Raw genomic sequence first — 26,512 nt, forward strand, 5'->3', positions numbered from 1 at the left:
TGTCGGTCTTCCGGCCTTGCGGCGAGCCCCCACCCCGGGCCCGGAGCCCCCGCGCGGCCTCGGAGCGCCCGCCCGCCCGCCCGCCCCGGCCTCGGCCCGCCCGGGCCCGCAGTGTGGTGGGTGAGTGCGGCGGCGGGCCGGGCGGGCGGCGGGCAGGGGGGCTCTGGGCCCGGGGTGGGGGCGGGCGGGGCCGCGGCTCCTCCTGGCGGGCCGGGGAGGGGCGCGGGCTGCGCGCTCCTGGCTTTGGGTTTGCCCTGCGCCCTCCTGGCGGCCCGTGCCTCGGTTTCCCCGCGGGTCGGGAGCAGCTCCTGGCCCTTGCGCCGGAGACGCTGGGGGTGGGTCGCGGGGGACGGAGGAGGGCGGGGCGGGGCGTACGCGGGGCTCTCTCGGCGGAGCCCCGGGCATCCTGGTGGGAGGGGCGGCCGTGGTGGCGGGAGGAAAGGGTGGGGTCGAGCGGGGCGCCTAGGGCTCCGCGGAAGAGCCTCGGGGCCCCGGCTCTAGCTGCTGATTCATCAGGTGTCTGTGTCCGCCTCCCCGGGCGCAGGGGTCCTCGGCGGGCCTGGGGGGGGGAGGGGGCGGCACGTGGCGGGGCCCGGAAGACCCTGCTCGCGCCGGCTTCGCTCCGACACACGCGTGCCAGAGCCCAGAAGGAGACTTGCTGAGTCATCAGCATGAGGTCACTCGATGCTCATTCTGATGTCTGGGGCGGGGGGATTTGAGCTAGGGGCCTGGGGTCCGAAAGGCCGGGAGATAAGAGTAGCAGGGAAACTGAGGAAGGGGCCAAGCCCAGGGACTGGGGCAGAGGTTCAAGTTTGGGCTGGTATGTGAGTTGAAGGCAGGGTGGGTGAGGAGAAGGTGGAGGGGCCTTGGTGCAGGTTTTCTTTCCGGGCAGACTGTGAAGCCCCTGGCCTGCCCGTCCCGTCCCAGGCATGTCTTCTTAGGCAGTGGGTCCCTGACCAGCGTCTGGGACAGTTCCCCAAACTGGGAAATAGTTCTCTGAGTGAGAGGAGGGGAGGAGCTTAGGGAGGCCGTGCTTGCCAGACTGGGAAGCAGGCTTTCCCTGTGACTGGTCTGGTTGGCTAGGCTGGGCAGCCCCTGGGCGGGGAAGAGAAGGATACACCCCGGCCAGAGAGGGAGTCAGTGGGAGAAAAAGGGGTGCCTGTACTCAAGTCCTGGAGGACAGTGGACAGGGCAGGGGAAGCAGGTGCAGCTCTACCAGGAAACTGCCAATGAGCCGAAGCAGCAGGACTTTGACATCTGGGGAGTGAGGTGTCTGGTGAGCAGGCCCTGCCCCTTTTGCCGCCTGGCCTTGGGGTATGGGGCAAAGCTGTAGGTGGCGGTGGCTTTGAGGGTGCCTGGCCTTTGGGGCATGGCTGGTGGGCTGGTGTGGAAGGCATGGAGCAGAATAATGCAGTTCGCAATCACCCTAGAGTTGTCCCACTTGAGGTTGGGGCTCTGTGCTGTGTGGGTGTTAGCAAGGACTGTGGCCCTGGTGGGTGTCGGGCCTCTCGGGGGTGACAGCCTGAGGGTGGTGTGGCCTGAGCTACCTTTCCTGAATGTGTGGGTGGTTCCTGGACTCCAGGAGTAGGGTGTTTTGTCTCGACCAGAGCTGACCATTCTTGCCTAGGGGTTCGTGGCTAGGTCAGGCTGGCCTTGTGGTTTGCCTTCCGGGGGCACCCCTTCCCCCCAGCACACACACGCTCTCATAGATACTTAGCCTTGGGCTTGTAGATGCCAGATGTTTAACACTTCAGCTGATCTTTTGGCTGGAATTTTATATCTTAGGAAAGTGCAGATTCCTGAAGGGGGTACTTGTTTAAGTCTTCTCATTTATTCTTAGGTGGAAATTAAGTTTTCGACTTTTTTCAGAAAGGCTTTCAGTGGCTGAGGGATTTTGCAGGAGGTGGTTCTGAAGGGCAGGGTGGGAGGGAAGGTCAGGCTAGGTTGGGGCTATGCTGTTTGGGAGGTTTGGCCGCTAGAGTTTGCAGGCCAGGAGAAGGAGCAGGGGCTGACTGTCTTGCCTCTTGCCAAGTGTCCACAGCCTAGAGTCTGGGCCCAGGTAAGGGGATGGAGCTGTCTGAACCTGTTTTCCCTTCCCAGCTGGCTGTCAGCCTGAGGGGGTGGCCCAGGGTACCGTGGTGATTTCAGGCCCGTGGGGCTGTCTGTGCCTTCTCTACTAGTGTGGCTCAGCCTCTGGGGAAGGTGAGCGGGAAAGGATAACTGGGCCCCAGCTCTGGACCGGTCTTTGGGACTGCGAGAACAGGAAGCTTTTCCTTAATCCTGCCTCCTGGATACCCTGCTTCTGCCTTCTAGAGGTGCCCTGAGCTGTCTCTCTCAGTCCATCCCCAAAGGCTATCACTGTCACATCTGTGTGTGTTCCCAGGTGGGCAGAGGCCAGGTCAGGAGGCTGAAGCCCTGGCTCTGCTGAGCCCTGCCCCCCCCCCCCGCATGCGCGCACGCCCACGCACGCACACACTCACACACACTCACACACACTCACACTACACCTTTGATTAGGAGGCGAGTGGCTGCACTTGTGCTGAGTTCAGGCCTTCTGCAGAGGGTGAAATCTGTCGAGGAGGCACTTTTCAGCTCCCAGCCGCCACGCTCGGCACTTTTGTGTGTGATCTCTTCAGGAAGTCACCGTTGTGCTCAGCATTCAGGGATGGAGGAGGGAGGATGGCTGGTGGGCAGAGCTGGTGCCAGGACTTTTCCTTCGGGCTGACAATGGAAGGACCCATGGGAGTGTCCCTGCACCCCGACTCAGACTCGAGGCTGGGGGAGCCCCTCCAGCTCGGCCACGAAATCCTGGCCCCCAGGGTGCATTTGGGGCCCTGAGGATCTTCTGATCTCCAGCTACTATCTTCTCCATCCTCTGCTCCGGAACAGCCGTGGGACTCCAGCCTCAGGGCCTGCCTGAGAGCCTTGGGTGACCTGGCTGGCTGTGGTGAGGCGCCTCCCTGGGCGAGGCTAGGTGAAGTGGCGGCTCTACCCTGGAGCCACCTTGCACCTCCACCTCCCTAACCCGTGCTTTATCTCCCCAGTGAGGGTCAGAAGGCCCCCCAGCCCAGAATTGCCTGCAGTGCTTATGACCTCCTGCAGCAGGGAGGCCCTGGTCCGACTTTTCCTCCAGCCATTTACCTTTCTGTGCCTAACCTGGAAAGTAGGGGGCTGAAAGGGAGTGTCCTTGCCTAAGGGTTTGGTGGGGGCTGGCTGAGTCAGAATTGCAGGATTAGGTGCGCAGAAATGCCCGTGGCAGGGCTTGAGAAAGCAGTGAGGGCCCGGTGTGGGAAGGGCAACTGAATGGGTGTGAGGGGGCCCTTTGGTCCACCCCTCCCCAGGCCCTTTTGTTGTTGTTCCCTGTGCTGTGGGCAGTGACGGGGGGGGGGGGGGACAGGATGGGGCTGAGCAGGCCCCCTGGGTGGCCAACCCGGCACTCTTAGGAAATAGCGTGGATGGGGTGGGGCAGGGGCACAAAATGCCGCAATCCAAAGCCACAGGAAGGTTGCTCCATCAGCCACGGAGGTGGGCTGAGCCCGGCCTCTGCTGGGGTGCCTGCTACCTTGGGGGTGGGGCTTCCACCAATGCTGAAAACAGTTGAGCTCTTCAAAGTGAAAAGTTTGTGGGAGAATCAGGACTCTCCTGCATCCTCCTCTTGGCCTGAGTCCCCACTGGCCCCTAAGCCTTCGTGGGGACAGGGCCAGCTAAGGGGAGGTGGCTATAGGAGGTAGGGCCCTGGAGTACGCAGGTGCAGGCTTACTGGCCCCAGCCCTCACCTGCTGTTGGCCAGGCCGGCCTTCCTGGCCCTAGCAGTGCTCTGTTTAGGCTGTGGGTCCCCTGGGGCTGTGTTGGCTGGCAGCCTTGGGGAGTGCCAGGCCAGGCTGGTGAGGGAGCGGGAGCGGGAGCAATGTGCTGAGTCAGCGTGACTCGCCAGGAACAGCCATGCTCCGGGGCGCACACTGGGGTTATTTTTAAAGCTCCCAGCTTCCTTCTAGGCTGGCCCTTCCTGCATCCCTCTCATCCCTTCCCAAGGCCCTTTTCTGGTCTCTGCCTTTCTAACAGCCCTTCCGTTCCCCTTCCCCCCTCAGACCCACTGGGTTCCCTAGGGACAGGCGGACAGGGAGCAGCCTAGCCGAAGGGTGGCAGGTGGTCCTCAGGGCCAGGTATTGGGAATGGTGAGATGAGAGGCGAGGCTGGGGGCTGGGCCCCTTCCCCAGGCTCTTTGTGGCCTGTAGAGGGAGAGGGGAGTGGTCTCCAGGGTCCTGACCTCTGCTCCCTGTCTCGCAGAGTGCCTGCTTGCTGTGCCCCCGGGTTATGACGACCCCCAATAAAGGAAACAAGGCCTTGAAGGTGAGCGGCCGGAGTGGGCGGCGCCTTGAGGGGGGGGGCGGGCGGCGGGCCACAAGGTGGGCAGTCCCGTCCCCCCCCCCCCAGCCTTGACCTCGTGCACTGTCCTACCCGCAGGTGAAGCGGGAGCCGGGCGAGAATGGCACCAGCCTGACTGATGAGGAGCTGGTGACCATGTCGGTGCGGGAGCTGAACCAGCACCTGCGGGGCTTGTCCAAGGAGGAGATCATCCAGCTGAAGCAGCGGCGGCGCACGCTCAAGAACCGCGGCTACGCCGCCAGCTGCCGCGTCAAGCGGGTGACGCAAAAAGAGGAGCTGGAGAAGCAGAAGGCGGAGCTGCAGCAGGAGGTGGAGAAGCTCGCCTCGGAGAACGCGAGCATGAAGCTGGAGCTCGACGCGCTGCGCTCCAAGTACGAGGCCCTGCAGAACTTCGCCAGGACCGTGGCCCGCAGCCCCGTGGCGCCGGCTCGGGGCCCCCTCGCTGCCGGCTTGGGGCCCCTCGTCCCTGGCAAGGTGGCCGCCACCAGCGTCATCACAATAGTAAAGTCCAAGACGGACGCCCGGTCGTAGGGACGCGCGCTTGCCTGGGCGGGTCTGCAAGGGGCCATTAGGCGCATGGCGAGTTTGGCAGCCCTGTCCCTTCTTTCTCCTCTCCTCTTCTTCCTCTCCTGCCTCCTCCCTTCCCTGCAAAGCACAACCTGCACCCCAGGGGCGCTGGGCTGAGCCCCTTTGATCTCGTCGTTGTCATCGTGTTTTGTACGTTGGGATTGGTCAGTTCGGCGGTGACGTGCGGTTGCCCCAGTCCCCCTTGTACTAAGGCCGTGCAGGCTTGGCGTCCAGAGTTGGCCCTGTGGGGACAGAGAAAGATCGAATGAGCGCGTGGGGCTCGTGTGTTGGAGCAGGGAGGGCTGCAGGGCAGGAGGGGCTGCTGTCCGCTCCCAGGTGGCCCCCAGGCCCTGACAGCTGCTGGCTGGCAGCGGGCTGTGGTTCAGTGCGGCCAACGGGCGTAGATGGGCTCTGCTCCGACGAGTAGGGTGTCCTCGAGGGCCCTGGATGGGCGGGCCACCAGCCTGGGCGCTACAGGCGCTGGGAGGGATGGGGCGTTCCGTGGCTTTGGGCCAGGGGCCGCGGCGCTCGAGCCCGACGCATTGCACTGAACAAGACCAAATCACAGGTTGTGAGCATACGTGAAGGGTGTGTCCAGTGTCCTGCGATGGGTCCCGTGTCACTGTTTACATGACCTGTTTGTGTGGTTACATAGCCCTTTATTTAAAAGAGAGGAGTTCCTTTTACGAAGTTATTAAATTATATGTTTAAAAGCTAAAGAAAAAAGAGCTGCAGAGTATTTATAAAACTGTCTTTTTAAAAAAAAAAAAAGCAAGCAAGAACATTTGACCGTATGTATGGACGAGGAAAGAAAGTATAATAGAAACTTTGCTAGTTTAACAAAAGAAAAAAGCAAACAAACAAAAAAATCCCTTTCTTGTAAACTTATGGACAAGTCTTTGTGGCTGTTGGAGTTTAGTTTTTATATACACAGAGTTATCAGACGTTATTTATAAAACTTAGTTTTAAAAAAGACAAAAAAAAAAAAAAAAAGCCAAGCCGTGAGCGACCACAGGGCGCGTCCCGGCGCCCTTTGCTATCTCTTTTGCAATTGTACCGAAAGTGACTTACTCCTTTGCCCTTCCTGCTTCCGTCTCTTGCCGGTGCCGTGGTGTCGTCTGTGCCTGGTCTTGTGCCGCGTCACGTGCTGGTGCTTCTGGTGACCTTTGACCTGTGGGTGTCACTTCTTGTGTCTGTTAATCCCGTGTTCGTTTTTTGGATTTGGTTGTGTTTTTGCTTCTGCTGGCTTGCTGGGCCTGGACTGGGGTGCTGGGCAGCGCCTGCTCCAGCAGAGCTTGGGGGTCTGCCCAACAGCCCAGCCCCTTCTGCCTCGGTGCCTGACCCAGGACCCCAGAGGATCAGATAACGGGGCTCTGCCGCTCTCACCTCTGCACAGCCTTGGCTTCGCATGTCTGTGTAAGGCTTGGGCTGATCCAGTGGCAGGGCAGGTGAAACGAGGGGCCATCCCAGAGCACCGCCCCCCCCCCAACTGCTTCCGTGCCCACGGCCTCTGGCCATGGCTGGCAGATTTGCAGGGACCACAGAGTCACTAGGTGCCCCCAGGTGTCTTCCTTTTGGCCTCTAGTCAACACGTGTGGGCTCTGGCCGCTGACCCCAGCTTTGTTCCTAGAGGCTTCACGTGGGCCTCATCAGGGGAACCCCAAGGCCCATGTGGGAGTTTCCAGGCCTGCTGCCCACTTATCCCAGCGGTGCTTCCATGCCGTGAAGGAATGCTTCCCAAGCAAAGCCAGGTGGTTTTGGGGCTCGTCTGGGGTGGCCCCTTCTCCCTTCCTGAGGGCCGGGGTGGGGGGTCTCCGCCAGTGCCAAACAAAGGCTGTGGTCTACAGGGCCAGGTCCTGTCCCTCACCTTGCCCTGAACATGCTCCACCTCTTGGCTTTGGGCCTCCTGTCGCCTCCCTTTGGGATCTGTGTCTTCCAGGGATACACTGCTCAGCTCGTGGAGGTGCTTCTCTCCAGGGCTGAGCCCACCTCCCCAGGGCCCCTCGGCAGAGGCAGCTAGTCTTCCAGACTTGGCTCCGGAAGCTCCTCCTAGGCATGAGACAGGAGCTGCCTGCAGTGCCAGCCCTCAAGAGGCTACTGCCCTGTCTCTGGCCACATGGGCCTCAGCCTCCAGACCTTCTCCTGGAGGTCGCTGGTTGGCTTCTCTGGGGGCCCTGAACCCTGTAAAGCACAGACGTGTGGGCTGGTGAAAAGAAACTCAGTGCGGCCTGGCAGGGTATAACTTCGTGGGCAGCGGGGTTTTCATCTCCAGGGTACCCATGGGATAGGAGCGGGGACATGCTCCTGTCATGTGGATGGGCTTCTCTTGGCCCTAGATGCCCCGTCGTTCCTGGTTGTGCCGGGTCAGCCTGCAGTGGAGATTTTGACCGTTGACTCTCAGTACTTAGTGGCTTCCTGCCCCTCCCTGCTGTGTGGCTTTGTCTACCTAGGGTCTAGATGAAAGTTGTTGATGTTGGTTGTAGCAGCACTGAGTTGGAATCGCGTTGTAAGAATCCCTGAAGAGGGGGAGAAGCCCGTGCCCTCCGTATCCATTAATTACGGTCCCCAGTTTGGTGCTGGCTGGGAGGTAGTCGGCCATCTGCCAGGCTGGAGACCTGGAGAGCAGAGGAAGGAGGCAGGTTTGGAAGGTGAGAGGCGAGCTGGAGGGTGGGCACAGGTAGAAGAGAAATTGCAGGTCTGGCTGAGGTAGAAGAAGAAGCTTCTGGAGTTAGTGAGGCCGTGCTTCCTTTCAGGGTCTTTGGATTTGGAGCAGCTGTTCCTGGGTTTGGGGGAACATCCCGTTCCCATCAAGCCGGCCCCGTGGGGCCGCTCCGCTCTCTGCCCCTTTCCCCCTTCACCTCGGCTTCTTGACAGTAGAGCCTGTGTCCACATGTGACTGGTTTGGTGTCTTTCTGGTTCCTGTTAATTCAGTCTTCCTACTGTGAGGGTGTTGTGTTCTTTTTCTCCTCGGCTTTTCTGACACAGCAAATCGAGGGCTTTGGCTGAAGCCAAGTCCCCCAAACTTGCCGCGAAGTAAACCGCGGTGTGCACCTTCCTTCCCACCTCGCCCTCACTCCTCCCTTATCCCAACACGGACACTCAGGTTTCAGAGGAGAGCCCTGTGGGAGCAGGTCAGCTCCTGCCCTGAGTGTGACCCCAGGGAGACTTCGCTGAGGCCCTGGCTGCTGCCACTCTCGGTGGCACTGCTGTTTGTACAGGTGAGAAGACACGGCTGCTCAGCTGTGTGGGGTGCTGGTGTCTGCCGGATGCCGGGTCTCCCCTGGGGGCTCTTCTGCTCTTGGTCCGCGCTTCTGGTCTGTGTGTGCAACTCTGACCGTCAGCCGCAGCCCCTGTGGCCGGTGCCTGAGCCCACGGCTCTGATCGGCTGCAGCCTACTTTGGGACAGGTGGTCAAGCCCCCTCCGGTCCCCGTTGCCTCCCTCTCTGAGGTGGCCAGTTGGCTAAAGCTCCCGTCCACAGCTGGGAAGCCCAAGCCACAGCCTCTGCAGCACCATTTCCGCTCCGGGATCTTGTAAGTTACTTTTTTGGGCTGTGGTTTGGTGAAAGGAACCAACACAGTAACGATTTTTTTCCCCCCCAGAAGCCACTGACTAATTCTTTTTGGCGCGTTATTGCGTTCCTGTTGGCTGTCTAGTTTGGGAGCAGGTGGGGAGAGGTGGAAGACACACAGAGGCAGGGGTATGGCCTGTCCCGCTTCGGGCCTGTGTGTTTTGAGCGTGTGCTGTACCTTTGGGCCAGTCACGCACGTTTCCACCCCAGGCTGGAGCAGCGCCTTGGTGCGTGGGTGTCTGGCGAGCCCGAGCTGGAGTGTAGGAGAGCGTGCCCCCGATGGACTGCGAGGGGACAGCCCCTCCAGCAACCTTGTGTCCCAGCCCCTCCCTTCTCCCCATCCCCTCAGTTTGCTACTCCCTGAAGCCTTTAACCAAACGGGAGTGGGTACAGAAAGCCTTCTCCTGGCATCTTAGGGCAACAGGACAAGGGCTGTCCAGTGTGTCCAGCTCTGGTGCTCTCCTGGCGCTGAGAGGCTGGGTCCGAGCAGAGTTGATCAGACCCTGCCTGTCCTGCCTAGGGCTGAAACCAGGGGGATGTGGCGGTTCCCTGGGACCTGCCGGGGCTGGCAGGGGTTGATGAAGATCCAGGCGAGGAGGGGCCTCCCTGGGGCGGGCCTCGGCCTCAGTGCCCACCCTGCCCTGTGCAGTATTTATTGCTAAATTATTGTCCAGGGGGGCGGCACTGGGCCGGACCCCGGGTATTTATTGCTGTACATAGTGTATGTTTGTGATATATAAGGTTTTCTTTATTTTGTATATGATCAATAAACACCTTTTAAAGAGACTGTCAGGTGCTTCCTTTGCGCGCTGCGCAGGCGGGGCCGGAAGGGCGGGGCGGGCCTCGCGCGCATGCGCTAGTGCGCGGCCTGCCGGGAGGCGGAAGCGGAAGCGCGGATCTCCCGGGAGCGATGGCAGCCGGGGGTCCCAGCCGCTCGGAGCGCAAGGCGGCGGAGCGGGTCCGGAGGCTGCGGGAGGAGCAGCAGCGGGAGCGCCTCCGCCAGGTACGCCGCCGCCCGCCCCGCGCCGCGACCCCGGCCCGCGCGGCCCTCACCGCCCGCCCCGCGCCCGCAGGTGTCGCGCATCCTGAGGAAAGCGGCGGCCGAGCGCAGCGCCGAGGAGGGCCGGCTCCTGGCCGAGAGCGAGGACCTGGTGACCGAGCTGCAGGGCCGGAGCAGGCGGCGCGAGGGCCTGAAGCGGCGGCAGGAGGAGGCGAGTCTTGCGGCGCGCCCGGGGCTCGGTCGGTGCGGGGCTCGGTCCGCGGACCCCCGGGGCCGGGCCTCTCGCCGGGCGGGGGCGGGGGCGGGGCTTAGGACCGGCCTCGGCGTCTCGGCAGGTGTGCGACGACCCCGAGGAGCTGCGGAGGAAAGTCCGGGAGCTGGCCGGCGCTGTCCGAAACGCCAAGTACCTGGTGGTCTACACCGGCGCAGGGATCAGCACGGTAGGGCGGCCGCGCCCCCGGCTCGGCTCCCCGGCGGACCGCGGGCGCAAGGGGCGGGTGTGGGGCGCCCCCTTCTGGGTGACTCGCCCCGGGACCGAGCGGCGTCTTCTGTCAGGACTGGTTCGCAAAAAACTGCCTTTGCAAACAGTCCTGATGTTCTTTCTGCGAGTTACACTATTTTTAAAAGTAATTTCTACAGCCAGCGTGGGGCTGGAACTCAGACCCTGAGACCGAGGGTCTCACGCTCTTCCGGCTGACGCGGCCAGGCGCCGCGCTGGTCTAATCGTCTCTCTTTTTTTTCTTTTCTTTTCTCTTCTCTTCTTAAGACTGACTTATTTATTAGAGAGACAGAGTGCGTGCGCGGAGCACACTCTCGGAGACTGCCCGCTGAGTGCGGGGCCCCACGCCAGGCGGGGCTCGATCCCACCACCCTGAGATCAGGACCCCAGCTGAAACCGCGCGTCTGAGGCTTAACGGACCCGGCCACCCAGGCGCCCTCCCCCCGCCCCCAAATATTCGTTCTTAGAGAAACTCGAAATGACTCCGCTTGAAGCTTCGGTGGGGTTTGAAACTGCCAACTTTTTAAATGTTTGCAGTTTTTGTGATACGTATTTAGAAACAAGAAAGGAAGGGGGATAAAACAGGACATAATACCTCAGTGTTTGTGGGCACTTCCTCATTTGAAGTCAAAACGGTTCATCACTACCCCAAGATTATGTGGGCAGAGCTAAGCTCAGAACTGTCTCCTGATTCCTCATTCGTTGTGTTTTCTAAACGTTGAAAGAAAGTAAGTAGAAAGCAAGGCGGGAAGAAGTAGAGTACACCCGGTGAAGGAGAGAAATGCGCTGGGTTTGGGCACGTTTTATTGAGAGGCTGTCTTGGACCATGGAGTATGGTTAGCTCTGAGAGTGTCATTTGTCCGCTCAATGAGTGCGTGTTGAGTGCGACTCACGTGTAGGCCAGCAGAGGTGAACCCTGAGGATTTCTGTCCTCAAGAAGCCCGGCAGTGATGAGAATATGGCATGTCAGCAGATAGCTCAGGTAAAGCTGGCTGTGCTAGGTTGCTGGAGGGGAGATGCGCGCACACCCCCTCAGAGCTGTGAACGCCATCCGGTTGCTTGTTGTGCAAAGCAGCATTGAGGCCAGGCCTTGAAAGCTGAGTAGGGTTTTACAGGCAAGGGTGAGAGTAAGACGCTCCAAACAGGGATGAGCTCAGAGGCCCAGCAGTGAGATTGTGTAAGGGGCGCTGACTACCCTGACTTGCAGACCCTGGAGCCCTGGTAGTGGGGTCTCCTTCTTGCAGTCACATGTGTGTTCCTGTCATCTGTGGGAGTGCTGCTCTGTAGTTTGCTCTGAGCATTACCGTTCTCATTTCTGACATTCCTCTTCAATGTGATTCAGAACCACACTGTCCAGGGTGGGCGTTTTTCTGAGCTTAAGCTACGGGGAGGAGACAGGGCTCCCCAGAAGGCAGGTCACTCACAGCCTGGGGAACACAAGACTCCTTGATCCTGGCACACCTTCTGTCTTCTCTCATGGTGACTTTATTTCACTGGGTTGAGAACTAGAGAAATTCGGTGGTATTTATCTTTGTGAAGGCAGGGCAGGAAACACTATCCGGATGTAAGAATCGGGACGGATGAGTGCTCCTACCTGGGGTTTCACCATCTACTACTAAACTTTCCCGGAGCACTGGCTAGGCCCTGGAGACCCACAGATGAGCCTGACCGGTCCTCTCCCTCGGTTTAGAGGACAGGTGTGGCTGCAGAGCCCAGGTTGTACTCTGTGCTGGAGAGGTTCCCAGAGGCGTTAGGACTCCTTGGAACCTGGAGGGATGAGCTAGACCAGGTGGGAGCAGGGGTCTGAGCAGAGGGAAGGAGCCACTCTGTGTGGGTTTAGGCAGGTTGCACTAGGAAGCGCTGGGCCTCTGGAATGAATAGAGGCTAGCGCACAGACAAGCCTGGAACACGTTAAGAGAAACGTTTGCTTTTCACTCTTGCGAATTTTGCCAGTTCCTACAGTGATGCATTGTCACTGGGTTTATTTTCTTTCTGAATGTGCAGGCAGCCTCTATTCCAGATTACCGGGGCCCTAATGGAGTGTGGACACTGCTTCAGAAAGGGAGAAGCGTTAGGTAAGCAGCCCAGGGCAGCCTTCCCACTCAGTCGAGCAGAGGCAGCATGGGCCTGCCCTCACAGCTCCCCACACCTGTGCTTCCCTTCCACCTGGCAGTGCTGCTGACCTGAGTGAGGCTGAGCCAACCCTCACCCACATGAGCATCGCCCGCCTACACGAGCAAAAGCTGGTAAGAACCTGGTGCGGCTAGCAAGTATGTGGCTAGCAAGTATACTTGCTGGGTGCCTGATGCAGAACCTGGAGGGCCACCTTCGTGCCCAAATAGCAACTGCATCGTGTCTCTGTCAGCCATTGGACCCGTGGCATGAGCGCTTACCCAGTGTTTTAGACTCCTGGCTTGAGTGTCTTTCAGGAATCATGTATAGGGTCTGCCTCAGGCCCAGAGCTGCTGGTGGCTCTTTCTCCCCTGTGTTTCTATCACATTGTCCACACAGATCTCAGAAGCCACCTAGATAAAGGGGAAGCTCATGGGAAACCTTTGGGGACCCTCTGCTGAGTACTTTCAGCCAAGTGGGGAAGGATCCATCCTCCCGGTCCTTCAGTGACTTGAAACCTAATGAGCCAAGAGAGTGTCAGTCTGGGCCCTTCCCAGCTGAGAGCAAACACCTGCCCTCCTAGCTCACCAAGTGCTTCAGAGCTGTTGTGGGCAGCCTGGGGCCCTTCCCACCGAGGGCCCTCCCAAGTTGTGCTGGGGCCGGCCTGCCTCTCTCGTTTTGCCTTTTAGGCTTCATGCAGGGTTGGAGTCGCCCCCGACTTGGGGGCTCTGGGCAGGGTTAAGGATGGTGTCCCTGCTGAACACAGCCCCCTTGCTGCCTTGCTCTTGTCTCCCGTCCAGGTGCAGCATGTGGTGTCTCAGAACTGCGATGGCCTCCACCTGCGGAGTGGTCTGCCTCGCACGGCCATCTCCGAGCTCCATGGGAACATGTACATTGAAGTGAGCGGTCCCGCTGGGATTCGGGGGCCTGTGCGGGCCATCGGCTCCTGCTCACAGTGCTCTCTCCTCAGGTCTGTACAGCCTGCACTCCCAACAGGGAGTACGTGAGGGTGTTTGACGTGACCGAGCGCACCGCCCTGCACCGGCACCAGACGGGCCGGGCCTGCCACAAGTGCGGGGCCCAGCTCCGGGACACCATTGTGCACTTTGGGGAGAGGGGGACGCTGGGGCAGCCTCTGAACTGGGAGGCAGCCACTCAGGCTGCCAGCAAAGCCGACACAATCCTATGTTTAGGTTCCAGTTTAAAGGTACGTGAACAGCACCACGGATGGAATGGGAGGGGAGTGAGCCTGCCAGCCCCTTGCCAGTTCAGTGTTAGACCCTAGCTTCCTAGAGCTTCATTCCCCATTGTGTGTGTGGTGTTTTTGTCTGTCCGTCCATTCCTACAGGTTCTGAAGAAGTATCCTCGCCTCTGGTGCATGACCAAGCCCCCCAGCCGGCGGCCCAAGCTCTACATCGTGAACTTGCAGGTGAATTGCGCACCGAGAGATACCTCTTTAGATCTGGACCTTAGAACAGGAGAAACAGAGTTCCTGGGACGTTGGTGTCCTGAACTCATGGGCCACAGAGGTCTGGCTGAGAAAGGGCCATTGGGAGGAAGTGAGGTGTCCTCACTCGCCTTCCCCTGTCCCCAGTGGACCCCAAAGGATGACTGGGCTGCCCTGAAGCTTCACGGGAAGTGTGATGACGTCATGCAGCTCCTCATGGATGAGCTGGGCCTGGAGATTCCCCCCTATAGCAGGTGAGGGGGGCACGGGTGCATCCCCCCCTTTTCCTGCCCCTGTGTGGATGGGCCATGTCTGTCTTTTCTCGTGAACTGAGCATAGAGAACGCTCTGAGTTGTTGCAGATGGTGTCTGAGGTGTGACTGCAGCCTGGTGGCCCCCGCAGGGAGCGGCTGAGGCATCAGCTAGGGCGCCCTGGCTGGTGTGACTCCCTGCAGGGAGAGGGGATGTGCCAGTGTGCACCTGGAGAGTCCCCCTTCTACCTCAAGACAGCCTGGACGGGAAGGTGCCTTGAAGGGACGTGGTCTCGGCAACTTCAGTCAGACAGAATCTTGGTGCACTTGGTTTGGGGAGCTGGCATACTTTGGGGAAGCTTAAACTGTACCTTAATACAGAATTTGTGATAATTTAGACGTGGTATATGTATTGAGTAAAAAGTTTACACTTTCTTTCTCTGTGAATTTTCAGGGTCTTATAGGGGAAATCAATAACTTCTTTTAATCAAAGGGTTCAAGAATTAAGGATCCCTTCACCTTCTGGGCCTGGCAATTCTTGTATGTTATGTTTGTGGTGTTCTGTAATGTGGGCCTATTGTGTACTGTACTTTTTTTTTTTTTTTACATTAACTTAGCTCATTTTCTTTATCAGTGCTTATCTGTATCTTAAGTTTATAATATGTGGTTCTACATCTCAGTCAGACACATGATCTCTTCATGGTGTAGTCTATAGGCCACACCTCCCTAGTCAGCTGGCCTTCCCCCCCCCCCCATCAAGTCTTGCAGTCTGGGAAGAGGGAGAGGGTCTGGTCCACCTGCCCCTGGCCATACAAGTGAAAGGTGGGGTCCAGCGTTACTAGTGATTCACCCCTCTTGGGGCTACTGCTGCCCCATCCTGGGTGTGCACGCCCTGCTCCATCACCAGCAAGGACACTGAGTTTTGCAGAGGCTGAGCTAGTGTGAGTGCTGACCTTTGAGTTACTCGGGGAGCTTACCCCTCTTGTAGCTGTTCTGTAGCTCAGGAACAGTGGATCTGCCACTAAGCAAAGCCTGGCCACAGTTAAGACAAGGGGGAGGGAAGCAGGGCGACCTCAGTCAGCTTTCCCGCCCTGGGGCAGGTTGTGCCAGAGGCTCCCAGGCATGCCTGACCTAGCTTTCCCTTTTCGGTAGGTGGCAGGACCCCATCTTCTCCCTGGCGACTCCCCTACGTGCAGGTGAAGAAGGGAGCCACACACGGAAATCGCTGTGCAGAAGCCGGGAAGAGCCCCCGCCTGGAGACCGGGGTGCACCACTTAGCTCAGCCCCCGTCCTAGGTGGCTGGTTTGGCAAGGGCTGCACTAAACGCACAAAAAGAAAGAAAACGTAACCTGGTGCTGGACAAGAACAATTGGCACTTTGCAGATGATGGAACTCTGATTCAGGGGCAAGGCCAGGACTGCCCCCGGGTCCCGTGAGCATCCTCCCGGGAGGACTGCTTAGCCCTTGGTCCTAGCGGGAGCCCCTTGCACTGTTGTGGCCGCCTCGGGCATGGGCCTTCGGAGGACACCTGGCCTGTCCAGCCTCTTCTTAGAGAGGTGGCAGCCATGCCTTTGTGCGAGAACAGAACTCGGGTTATTTCACAACTGGCCAGTCAGGAGGAAGCACACGGCTGCCTTTCCTCCTTCACCGGGCTAGTCTCAGGGGCCTCAAGCCTGTTTCTACTGCTTCTTACTAAAACACGGTGACTTTATAGCAACTTTTTCTGAATTGGGTTTGCGGCAGAGGGGCGGTTTTGAGCCTGGGCTCTCAGCAGGCCTTTTTGTTATTAAACGTCTTTGCACTGTCTCGCGCGTGTCCTCGAATGACTGCCCTGCGGGGCGGAGACGGACGCGGGCGCTCCCCGGGGAAGCGGTTGGAGCCCCACGTGGTCTTGCCCCGCCCCCCGGCAAGGTGCGCGCAAGCTATTGGCCCAGCGCGGCGGAGGGCGGGGTCTCCGGGGCCCGCGGTAGGCTGCCAGGCGGGGCGGGGCTCGGCTCCGGCGGCTCACGCCATTGGCTGCGCGCCGCGGGTGAGGCCCGCGTGACGGCGCGTGCGCCGGGCGGGGCGGGCCGAGGCGTGCTCGGGGCCGGCGGGCGGCGGCCGCTGGGAGTCGCGGAGCCGGCCGCACCGGGCCGCCGCTGCGGGGCCATGATCCGGAACGGGCACGGCGCGGCCGGCGGTGCACAGCCGCCGGGTCCGGAAGGCAGGCGCGCCGTGCGAGTGTGGTGCGACGGCTGGTGAGCGCGGCGGCGGCGGCGGCGGCGGCGGGCGGGCCGGGGGCGGGGACGGCCGGGCCCGGAGCCCTGGGGCGGCCGTGCGTAGCGAGCGGCAGGCGGAGGCGGCCCGGGCCTACGGCTCCCGGTCCCGGCGCCCTCCTGGGGACGCGGGCGCTCCTGCTCCGGGATCCGCCGCTGAGCCGCCCGCCTGGCCGCCTGAGTCTGGCCGGTGGTGGCGCGAGTCGAGTGTGTCCGGTCCCGACGAGCGGGATCACTTCATACCCGGGGAGCCGTGCGCCCGGAGCGTCTTCGCGGCGGTCTCCGTGCCCGGCTCTCCAGCCTGCCTGCCGCAAGGTCGGAGGGATTCTCCCGGGTGTCTGGGCAAGCGTCGGGGCAGGAATTGCCTGTGTCCACGACCCCCAGTGAAGCCCCTGGGTTCCGGGGCCCCTCCCAGGAGGGCCACAGTGCCCATCCGTTCTCTCCTCTGGCCGGCCGAGACCTGGAGTAGTTTCCAGATAAGTTTGGGGCTGTCAGCGGATAAGAGGAAAACTGACCTCTACTGATAGCTCGTCTGTTGTGATGCTTGCTCATACCTTCACCTGATGGAACCAGAGAAAGAACAGTTGATGGGTTCAGAGGAGAGCGAGGGTGTGTGGGGGGGTGGCTGTCATACCTTTGCAGCTGTGCCTGAGTCACCTTGGGTAGAGGGAGCATGGCTTCATGTTGGTGGACTCTGACCTTGGCCCTGGTCTGACCAGGCCCCTGCCGCGGCAGGCCACCCATGGCCGCTAGGACACACCCCAGACCCAGCACCACCCTGCATTCCGAACTGTGCACCCCCAGCCCAGCCTGTCCAGTGAGCTCAGGGGCCAGCCAGGCTGCTGGATTTGGACTCTCCTTTTCTCTCACCCCAGGGCCAGAATCGTGTGACCCACAGGCTTGTGTGCTGGGACCTGGTGTGCTGTGGTGGGAGTAACAGGTGTCAGGGAGCGGAAGAGCTCTGTGCACCGGGTGGCCTGAGTCACCTGGAGAAGCAGGGACACTGTCACCTACTCAGGAGACAACGTGAGGCTTTGGAAGGAAACAGAGCTGGTGTGGGGCCAACTGGGGGTCCTCCGCAGCACACACGGAGCAAGTGGGCCTCTAGCTGAGAAGTCACTCCTTAATCAGGCGCAGATTTGAGGATAAGAGCTCTAGAACCAGTTGGTAGGGAGGTGGTTGTTGGCCCCAGAGAGCAAAGCCTCGCTGAGTCTCTGGAGGCCACGGGAGAGTGAGCAGGATTTCCAAAACTAGCAATAGCCTTCACCCATTTGTCAGACTTTGTTTCGTGTTGGTCCCGAAGACTGTACACTTGCCTCAGGGTAGTACAGAGTCCAGCCCAGTTTAAATTAATGTCAGTTTACAGATTAAAGGGCCTGCCCCCCATTGTTTGCATTTGGTGAGAGGAGGGGCTGAGGGCAGAGGGCAGGGCTCTGTGGCACCTGTGAGGAGCTGAGGCTGTTCTGTGTGCTCACCAGCCCTGGGGACCAGCAGGCCTTGTTCCTGGGCATAGCCCAGCCCCTGCTGTGCTTGTTAAATCTGGCCCAGGGACCAGTGGTGTGGGGAGCTGAGTGCCCACCTCCCCTCTGAAAGCCCAGGCTTGGCCAGACCCTGGAGCAATTCCCAGTGGCAGCTGCTCAAAGGCCTTCCTGAGGAAGCCCCAGAGGAGCAAGGCTGCACCCCCACACACACCCCCACTCCCAGCTGCTCAATCCCACCCTCTGCACAGGCACTTACCATTCTGTCCTTTCCACAGCTATGACATGGTGCATTACGGTCACTCTAACCAGCTGCGCCAGGCACGGGCCATGGGCGACTACCTCATCGTGGGTGTGCACACCGATGGTAAGCTGGGGCTGCTGCCTTTGACCTTACAGGGCCCTGTAAGGGGTCAGGCCAGGCCCAAGGCCATCCTTGCGAAGAGCACAGCCCAGCAGCTTCATGCCACCTGCAGCCCCAGGCTGAGCCCACTCAGGGCTTTCCACCTTGCAGCTCAGCTGGTCGGTTGAGCAGTGCAGCCAAGGGATCACATTTCTGGCCCTGCTGCCCACTTCCCCTCCCCGCACAACCTGGTTCCCAGGACCCTGGAGAACGGAGCGCCTGGTTGTCTAAGGACTTCGTCTGGAACTCTGGTTGGGTGAGGGAACCACGCAGTTATCCAGCAAACACATCCTGAGCACTTGTACTGGCCCATAGAGACAGGGTGGTGTCCTGCCCTTGTGACAGGCTGAGGGTCCAGGGAGAGAGCTGCCTGCTATGAGCTCACATGTGGTTACAGACTCTGCTTGGTGCTGGGAGGGGGCTCCCGAGGCCAGCAAGCCTGTGGTCCAGCCCTGCAGAGATCATCTGTCTTGTCTCTGGCTCTAGAGGAGATCTCCAAGCACAAGGGGCCCCCGGTGTTCACTCAGGAGGAGAGGTACAAAATGGTACAGGCCATCAAGTGGGTAGACGAGGTGGTGCCGGCGGCTCCCTACGTTACCACGCTGGAGACACTGGACAAGTACAGCTGCGACTTCTGTGTCCATGGCAGTGAGTGGGTGGGGCTGGGGCCCAGAGTGCCGGGGCCTCTGGGCGGGCCGGAGGGTAGCCGGGGGCTGGGGCCTCCCCACGCTTTGGGGAGCAGCACCGAGCCTTTCGAGGATCTGAGACGGCCTCGGGTCCTTTCCCAGAAAGAACCCGTGCACACCGGGGCCAGCCTGGGATGAGGGTTGAGGGTCCTGTAGGCCCACGTGGTCTGGGTTGAGAATCCTCATTCTCACACGTGTGATGCTCCTTAGATGACATCACGCTGACTGTAGATGGCCGTGACACCTACGAGGAAGTGAAGCAGGCTGGGAGGTACAGGTGAGTCCCGGTGAGGGTCCCACCTTGTCAGGAATGGGGCTTGAAGCTCCCCCCAGGCTCTTTCTGCCTGCGAGGAAAATGGCCAGGACCGGAACAGGGTGGACATGCTGCCTAGTGGGGCTTCGAGTGTCGTGGACCTGTGCCGTCCCGTGTGGTCCCGTATAGTCACAGGGTGGCTGGCCAGCACTAAGAATGGGGGCTGTGGCCGGGGAGCGGGTTTTTTTCGTTACCTAACTCAGAAAGCCATGGTGGCCGGTGGCTTCTGCCCCAGCAGCGCGGCCTGGAGTTCCCCCGGCCTTGCTGGACACGGGTGTGGTGGGCACCTGCCCGCCTAGCCCTGCACACTTGGGGCTTAGCCGCGCTTCTGCTCTGTCATTTCCTTCAGTGGATGAAAGCGCAGCGGCCTTCCCCGCGCTCCTGGTCCTGGTTTCTGTCGCGGCCCGAGAGCAGCGCGGAGCTGCCTGGTCCACACTCAGCGTGGTGGGGGGCTGGGCCGCAGCAGGGCCGCCCTCAGGTGGGGTGAGCTGGAGGCGGGGACTTTGGAGCATGTCCAGGATGCGAGCCCTGACCCCACCTCTGTCCCCAGAGAGTGCCGGCGCACCCAGGGCGTGTCCACCACGGACCTCGTGGGCCGCATGTTGCTGGTGACCAAGGCCCATCACAGTGGTCACGTGAGTCTGGGGGGGGCGGGGGCGGGATCCCCGAGGCCCCAGGGCTGAGGACACTGCTGGGAGGGAGGGAACACCCGACCTGCCCTGTCCTTGCCTCTCTGTGGGCTCCAGGACAGCAAGTTTTGAGGCCCTGGGGTTGACCATGGCTCGGGGGGTGAGGCTCCTCAACGTCCCCCATCCTTCCATTCAGGAGATATCCTCTGAGTACCGGGAATATGCAGACAGCTTTGGTAAGGTGAGTGTTGCCCATACTAGCCAGGCCAGTACCTGGTGCCCCCCAGGCTGCCCCCGGGGGAGGGCTGGCCGGGACGCTCACCTAGCTTCCTGCCTTCCAGGCACTGCCTGGGTACTGGCCCCCGGAGGAGGAGCAAGGACTGCCTTCGAGCAGGTGGCCTCTAACCAGGTGGCTTGGTCTCTCCCATTGTAGTCCCCTCACCTGACACCTGCCAGGGAGACACTCTCAGGAGGCTCCTCCCAGGCGACCAGAAGGTGGCTCAGGCCACTGGGTCCCCACAAGGGCAGTGTCCACCCCTGGGCCACACGTCCCACTGGTCACCGGGGTCTTCTCCAGCCTGGCCTTGGTGTGGGCTCGGCACTGCTGGCTAGCCCACGGTGTCCTGCCAGAGGTGTGTGCCTGCTAAGAGCACACATGTGACCCAGTGAGCTGGCAGGCCGAGCTAGGGCTTTGGAGTTCTGGGCTGTCGCCCCCGTACCTGCTCCCAGACAGACAGGCAGGTGCAGGCGGCCCCGGCCGCAGGAGAGGGGCTTTGGGGTGGGAGCAGATCAAGGACGTGCCTGCAAGGCATCGGTCACTGACCAGAGTGCTCTCGGCTTCCAGTGCCCTGGGGGGCGGAACCCCTGGACAGGGGTGTCACAGTTTCTGCAGACATCTCAGAAGATCATCCAGTTTGCTTCCGGGAAGGAACCTCAGCCAGGGGAGACGGTCATCTACGTGGCTGGCGCCTTCGACCTGTTCCGTATCCTCTGGGACCAAGTGGGAGGGCAGCCCCGCCCTGGCCCTGTGTGCACCCCTGGGTCGTGGGATGGCCCCCAGACTGGGGCAGAGCTCGAAGGAACCTGCTGGAGCCCCTGGTCCTGCGGGCAGCTGCTCCTTTCCCTGTTACTTGCTTCTTAATCTGGGCACAGACATCGGCCATGTGGACTTCCTGGAGAAGGTGTACGGCCTGGCAGAGAGGCCATACGTCATCGCTGGCTTGCACTTTGACCAGGTCTCGCTCCCTGGCCAGCTGATAGGGTGTGGGGGCCCTTGAGGGGCTCCTGGGGTTGAGGTTGGGTGCAGGCGGCCCACAGGGGTGAGGCTTGGGGTGCTGATAGAGGCAGAGGAGACACACCGGGGCCTTTTCCTGGGGACTGGGGCTTCCCCACACTAGTGAGCGCCCGTGAGGGGCTGCCGGGGAGATTCCAGCCCCCGCCTGCCCGAGGCTGCCCGCTCACCTGAGCTCACTCTGGCTCTAGGAGGTCAACCACTACAAGGGGAAGAACTACCCCATCATGAACCTGCATGAGCGGACCCTGAGCGTGCTGGCCTGCCGGGTATGTGCCAAGGCGGGTGCACTGGGTGGGGTCTCCTGCCCAAGCCGGTGGGGAGGAGGGGACAGTGAGGGCATCCAGGAGCCTCAAGCTTCCGGCCAGCCAGCCCCACCATACTGCCCCCCTCCCCCCGAGTCCCTGCTTCCTTACCATTGAGCGCCCTCTCCCACCACTCTCTGACCTAGCAGCGTCCGAGCTAACCGTCTGTGTTTTCTGTCCCCATAGTATGTGTCAGAAGTGGTGATCGGGGCCCCCTATGCGGTCACAGCAGAGCTCCTGGACCACTTCAAGGTGAGGCTCCTAGTGGGCCAGGTCCCAGGGAGGGCCCTCTGAGTGCAGGGCGCCAGTCTCCCTGAGCCCCGTTCCCTCCCCAGGTGGACCTGGTATGTCACGGGAAGACGGAAATCGTGCCTGACAAGGACGGCTCAGATCCTTACCAGGTGGGTCGTGCTGGGCACGAGGTGGTGGTTGTGTGATGTCCCCAGCCTCCTGCCCCCTCACCCCCCGGGGCTCACAGTGCCTGTCTGGGAGCTTGGCTGGGGGTTAACTGCCAAGTGGCCTCCCGGGATGAGGAGGCAGGTTGCTAAGCAGCGGGAATAACCCTACCAGTGTCCTGGTCCTCCTGGGCTGAGGACCCTCCAGGCCCAGGCAGCTGGGCAGTCTCCTCGGGGTCCAGAGGAGGGCCCTCATCTCCTCTCCCTACCCTCTGGCCTCCAGGAGCCTAAGAGAAGGGGCATCTTCTGTCAGATCGACAGCGGGAATGACCTTACCACGGACCTCATCGTCCAGCGCATCATCAAGAACAGGTGAGGGAGAGGTCCTGGCTGAGCCCGGTGGGGGCGCAGCCAGCCACTGAGGCCCCAGGCCTGGGCACACAGCTCACCACAGCCCGGCCCCCAGGCTAGAGTACGAGGCCCGGAACCAGAAGAAAGAGGCCAAGGAGCTGGCTTTCCTGGAGGCCAGGAGGCGGCAGGAGGTACAGCGCGAGAGGGAGAGCGACTGTGACTTCTGAGCAGAGGGTGGTCACGCAGCGTGCCCACGGGCCAGCCCCCTCCCTGCTCTGCTTCCCATGCCTTGAGGGTTTGGTTCCCACAGTTTTTAGCAAGGCTGCAGTGTTCCCTCTCCACCTGGCCTCCTCTTGGAGGATGCTGCCCCCCTCCGCACCAGCACGGGGGAGCGGCCCAGTGGGCGGGATGAGCAGCGGGCACCTTCAGCCAGAGGGGTGCCACCCTGTGTGCCACTGAAGGCCCAGCTTCTCCCCCCCTGCCCCCAAGCCCCTGCAGACCCAGGACACCCCTACCGCCTGGCACTGCTTGCCTTCCTGGCCTCACCGGAAGCCGGCTTCAGGGGAGCAGTGACCTGAAGGGGGCACCCCCTTTCCTCTTCAGGGCACAGACTATGCCACCTCCTGTGTGGGCTCCCTGGTGCCCTGGGCCTGGCTCTTAGGCACTGTGCCCCCCACTTCCCGGGCCAGCCTTGCTGCTCTCCCCACAGACTGTTCTCGATTTTGTATCTGACTGGCTGGTGAACAACCAAATAAACCTGGTGGGAGGTATTCTGCGTCCGGCTCTTGGCCCTGCTCCCCACCACCATCCACACGGTGGGGGGCGAGGGGGGGAAGCAGGCAGCCTGGCAGCAAGGCATCCCCCAGTTTAGGACCCCCAGACACCTCAGGCTGCCTCCCTTGGAGCATAACGGAGGGAGGGGCAAGAGCCCAGTGGGTGCTTGTTCCCGGAGTCTGTCACGAGGCCAGTGGGAGGCTGGCTCCCTGTGGTTCTGTGCAGGGCCATGCATCCAGAAAGGAATTGGCTCAGGCTCCCTGACTGGGTCCAGAGAATCTCAGGGTTTCCAAATCAGGGCCCACTGGGAGCAGCCCAGCAGCTGCAGGCTACCGACCCTGGTCACCTCTTCGTTTTGGATGGGGTGGGGGCAATAGTTTGGTTGGTTTTGTTTAAAGGCGAGGACTGTGATGGTGTCTTTTCGGCCCCTTCCCCCAGAAGGGCATCCGTCCTTCAGCTGCTGATCCAGGTGGGGCCCGGCACCTGTAGCCCGGCCCCATGGAAGTGGAGAGCTGGCATCCTTTCCTCTGATCGGTTGGCCTGTCTTTTTCTTCCGATGTAACTACTCACGAGGCCTAACTTAGAACCCCGTGCGGGAAATGGAAGGGAAGTGACCGTGGAAGCTCACGTCACCCCCCTGGCTGGGCAGCCGCCACCAGCTTTCCTTCCCTCCCTCCCCAAGTTGGGGTAGCAAGTTGTGAGAGGCACAGGGCCCTCCCTAGACCCCCACCCCATCTGGGCCCCCAGCCTCAGGGGTGCGGTGGTGTTGGGCTTCCCCACACTTCAGACTGCTGGACCCCTGGGCTGCAGGGCTCCCTGAGCAGGGGGGCGAGGAGGGACCAGCCAGTCCTGCATTGACTCGGACGGGTGAGGACCCGGGAGCAACTCCTCTAAGCTGGGGACTGCGGCAGCCAGGGAGCCCTCTGGGACACGGTTGGCGGAGGCCCAGATCCTGGGGGTCCGGGAAGTCAGTGCCCCTGGAGACACGTCCATTCAGGTGCAGTGGGATTGTGGGACCCCCCCCCCAAAAGCCCCTGAAAGGGGGGGGCAGTCGAGGCCCAGCTGGCCAGCCACTCCCCATGGGTGGGGGACACCCCAAGACAAGCTCTGGGCTTCATTTCACCTTCCTGCCCCCTGGAACCCAGCTCGGAAGGGAACTCAGGGGCAGCCTCAGTGGGGCTGGGGGCAGGAATGAACCCAGATTCTGACAAGTAAAGTAGGGAATTAAGCCTGAGTGTGGAGCAAGGGAGGCCACTGCTGCGGAGCCATGGTCCCTCGCAGCCACGCGTCAGCACTCACGGCTGTGGGGACCCACCTGCTTCGCTGTGGGTCAGGGGAGAGGTGAATGCAGAGCCGCCGGCCTCAGGAGAGGCGGCGTCCAGCTTTGTCAGTGCTGGGCCGGCCTGTGAGCAGCCCCTTCCCACCCCGGAACTTCGTGTCCAGCCGCCCCCCCATCCTGCCCTGTGGCCTAGTCACTCATTCAACAGATGGATTCACTGCCCTGTGCCTAGTGCTTTGAGGTGTGTTGAGGGGACACCAAGAAAGGAGTGACCTGAGGAGCTGCCCCTCCAGTAAGGAAGAGCTTTGTCCTCGGGAAACCCCGGAAGCAAGGCAGGCCTGGAGTGGGACTCTCCCAGGCAGGAGGGCCACCTGGGGTGGGGTGGTCGGAGGAGGCTGTGAGGGCAAACATGGAACTGGCTCCTGGAGGACCCTGGGGGATCCCGGAGCTGTGTGGACAAAGGCGGGGAGACAGCGGGGACGTGGGGTGCCCCTGTGCAGGCTGTTCCGGGGTAGGCTAGTGGCCTGAGACCTGTGGGGGGGCGGGCAGGGGGCGCCGGGGGTGTCTGGCGGCAGAGTCGGGGTCTGGGGACTGGCGGGTCCCTGCCCGGTCCGCAGCTCTATCCCCCCGCCCCGCCCGCGCCCACTCGGAGGCCAGCTGCGCTTCTCGTTTATTCAGGGAGCCGTTCAGCGCGCGGGTGGAGGGGGGCGCTGGGGTGCCCGCGCCGGGCGGCGAGGGCCAAGCGAGGTCCGGGCGCGGGGGTCGGGGCTCACGCGCTGCGACAGTCGGCCGCGCGCAGCGACAGGAAGACGTCCGCCTGGCACTGGAAGGTGGCGCGGCCGTCGGGGAGCCGCTCGCAGCTCCGCAGCTTCGGGGACACGTCCTTGACACACACGGCCTGGGGGCGGGAGGAGGCTGAGGGTCCTCCCCGCGCGCCCCCCGCGTCCCGCGCCCGCCCCGGCCCCCGCCCGCCCCGCCGGCCGCACTCACCAGGCTCCGCAGGCGCGGACCCGGCTCGACGACGGCGCCCGCCCGGCCCGGGGGTCCCGCGCTCGCTGGGGGCTCGGAGCGGCGCGCGTGCGGGGACCTGCGGAAGCCGGACAGCAGCCCCGCCGCGCGGCCCACAGAGTAGGAGCTGGGCCCCGCCGCCGTCTTGTACCACGCGAGGCCGGCTGGCGCCAGCAGCAGGCACAGCGCCAGGGCGGCGGCCACCAGCGTCGCGGACCGGGCCATGGGGACGCGGGCGGCGGGCGGGCGGTGGGGCTCGGAGCCGCGGCGGCGGCCGCCTTATATCTGCGGAGCGGGGCGCGGGGGCGGGCGCAGAGCGGTCGTCGGGCCCCCCCTGTCGCGGCAAGAAGCCGTGCCTCCCGTGGGGGGGGCAGCGCCTGTGGGGGGGATCCGACGCCCCCATCCTCCCCGCCCCTGCCGGCACCTTCCGGGAGCGGGGGGCGGGGGGGGGGTGGAGCGATGCCGCGGCCGCTGCCCAGGGTCCTGCCTGGATAGGGCCTCAGTGCGAGCAGGGGGCAAGCGGGGCAGCAACCGAGCCCCCAGCTAGCCCTAGGGCGCGCCAGCCCTGACAGTTACCACCCCCACCCCTCCCAGGTCCTCGGTGCTCATGAGGCTGGGGAGAGACGACTGTGCCCAGGCAACACTTTCTCCTGCCCTAAAGGGGATCTGATCCCAGGGCCCGGGCTTCTTTTTTTTTTAATTTATTTATTTATTTAAGAGAAAGAATAAGAGAGAGCACGAGAGGGGGGAGGGTCAGAGGGAGAAGCAGACTCCCCGCCGAGCAGGGAGCCCGATGCGGGACTCGACCCCGGGACTCCAGGATCGTGACCTGAGCCGAAGGCAGTCGCTTGACCAACTGAGCCACGCAGGCGCCCGGGCCGGGGCTTCTTGAGGAGACATCAAAGTCTGAGTGGGCCTCGGGGCCACATTGTGTTTCACAGCCATGGGGGAAGCTTCTACTAACAGGGTTACTACTGGTGGGGTCCTTTAGGAGGAGGTGGACGGCAAGGCCAGGCCTGACCTCTGGAAACCGGCCCAAAGGACAGCTGACAGGAACCCAGAGGCCCCTCCCACCCAGCTCTGCCCTCGGGGAGGCTGCCCTCGGGGAGGCTGCCCTCGGGAGCCTCAGGCCTTCTCTCCCGAACACCTGTGTTCAACAGGAGATGAATCAGACCCAGTCCCTGACTCAAGCCACAGCCAAATGGGAAAGCACAGCTGGCTGGAGCCGCTCACCAGAGGGGAAAAGAAGGGAGCACTAGGGGGGCCAGAGGTGGGGGGGTAACGGGAAGCCAGGGGAGTGTTTGCAAAGGCAGGTGGTGTGAGCCTGTGCGTCCTGGGAGAGGGAGAGCGGGCTGAGGTTCTGGAGTCCTGAGAAGACCCTGCAGGGGCCCTGAGCTTCCTGGGAGGAGACAGATGGCTGGATGTGGACAGGACCTGGTGGGCAACTGCACGGCCAACTTGAGGCCAAGTAGGCCCTGCAGGGACCAGGCTGGAGCCCAGGACACGCAGTGCGGA

General features: G+C 61.9%; 4 protein-coding genes across 14 annotated transcripts; 3 read left to right on the forward strand and 1 right to left on the reverse strand.

The window, feature by feature from the left end:
- The first annotated feature begins 63 nt into the window (after positions 1–63).
- On the forward strand, positions 64–9,309 carry MAFG (MAF bZIP transcription factor G). Of its 8 annotated transcripts, none has more exons than XM_025859620.2 (3): positions 64–120; positions 4,288–4,350; positions 4,465–9,309. In XM_025859620.2, the coding sequence occupies exons 2-3, from the start codon at positions 4,315–4,317 to the stop codon at positions 4,915–4,917; spliced, it is 489 nt and encodes a 162-aa protein (XP_025715405.1). In that variant the 5' UTR covers positions 64–120; positions 4,288–4,314; the 3' UTR covers positions 4,918–9,309. The 8 variants fall into 8 exon arrangements, with proteins under 8 accessions (XP_025715405.1, XP_073742210.1, XP_025715408.1 ...); XM_073886109.1 differs by having other exon boundaries at positions 97–116; XM_025859623.2 differs by lacking the exon at positions 64–120 and adding an exon at positions 583–676.
- A 66-nt stretch (positions 9,310–9,375) lies between these two features.
- SIRT7 (sirtuin 7) lies at positions 9,376–15,636 on the forward strand. Of its 3 annotated transcripts, XR_003205719.2 has the most exons (11): positions 9,376–9,525; positions 9,596–9,733; positions 9,858–9,962; positions 12,026–12,096; positions 12,195–12,267; positions 12,934–13,032; positions 13,104–13,340; positions 13,482–13,562; positions 13,728–13,834; positions 14,285–14,370; positions 14,983–15,101. XR_003205719.2 is itself a non-coding variant. In XM_025859615.2 (10 exons), exons 1-10 carry the CDS (start codon positions 9,433–9,435, stop codon positions 15,176–15,178), a joined length of 1,200 nt encoding a protein of 399 aa, XP_025715400.1. In that variant the 5' UTR covers positions 9,376–9,432; the 3' UTR covers positions 15,179–15,636. The 3 variants fall into 3 exon arrangements, 2 of the variants coding, with proteins under 2 accessions (XP_025715400.1, XP_025715401.1); XM_025859615.2 differs by lacking the exon at positions 14,285–14,370 and having other exon boundaries at positions 14,983–15,636; XM_025859616.2 differs by lacking the exons at positions 14,285–14,370; positions 14,983–15,101 and adding an exon at positions 13,942–14,227.
- Positions 15,637–15,891: 255 nt separating this feature from the next.
- Positions 15,892–22,706, forward strand: PCYT2 (phosphate cytidylyltransferase 2, ethanolamine). Of its 2 annotated transcripts, none has more exons than XM_025859814.2 (13): positions 15,892–16,067; positions 17,842–17,930; positions 18,453–18,614; positions 18,863–18,929; positions 19,516–19,600; positions 19,791–19,835; positions 20,439–20,577; positions 20,747–20,829; positions 21,077–21,154; positions 21,377–21,442; positions 21,526–21,591; positions 21,869–21,957; positions 22,052–22,706. In XM_025859814.2, exons 1-13 carry the CDS (start codon positions 15,979–15,981, stop codon positions 22,161–22,163), a joined length of 1,170 nt encoding a protein of 389 aa, XP_025715599.1. In that variant the 5' UTR covers positions 15,892–15,978; the 3' UTR covers positions 22,164–22,706. The 2 variants fall into 2 exon arrangements, with proteins under 2 accessions (XP_025715599.1, XP_025715600.1); XM_025859815.2 differs by lacking the exon at positions 15,892–16,067 and adding an exon at positions 16,987–17,111.
- A 2,030-nt stretch (positions 22,707–24,736) lies between these two features.
- On the reverse strand, positions 24,737–25,226 carry NPB (neuropeptide B). The gene is made up of 2 exons (XM_025859816.2): positions 24,980–25,226; positions 24,737–24,887 (listed from the first exon to the last, which is right to left on the reverse strand). The coding sequence occupies exons 1-2, from the start codon at positions 25,220–25,222 to the stop codon at positions 24,759–24,761; spliced, it is 372 nt and encodes a 123-aa protein (XP_025715601.1). The 5' UTR covers positions 25,223–25,226; the 3' UTR covers positions 24,737–24,758.
- Between the last annotated feature and the right edge of the window lie 1,286 nt (positions 25,227–26,512).

Source organism: Callorhinus ursinus, unplaced genomic scaffold (assembly GCF_003265705.2).
Source record: "Callorhinus ursinus isolate GAN/ISIS: 27379988/994484 unplaced genomic scaffold, GSC_fseal_2.0 scaffold68, whole genome shotgun sequence".
Lineage (NCBI taxonomy): Eukaryota > Metazoa > Chordata > Mammalia > Carnivora > Otariidae > Callorhinus > Callorhinus ursinus.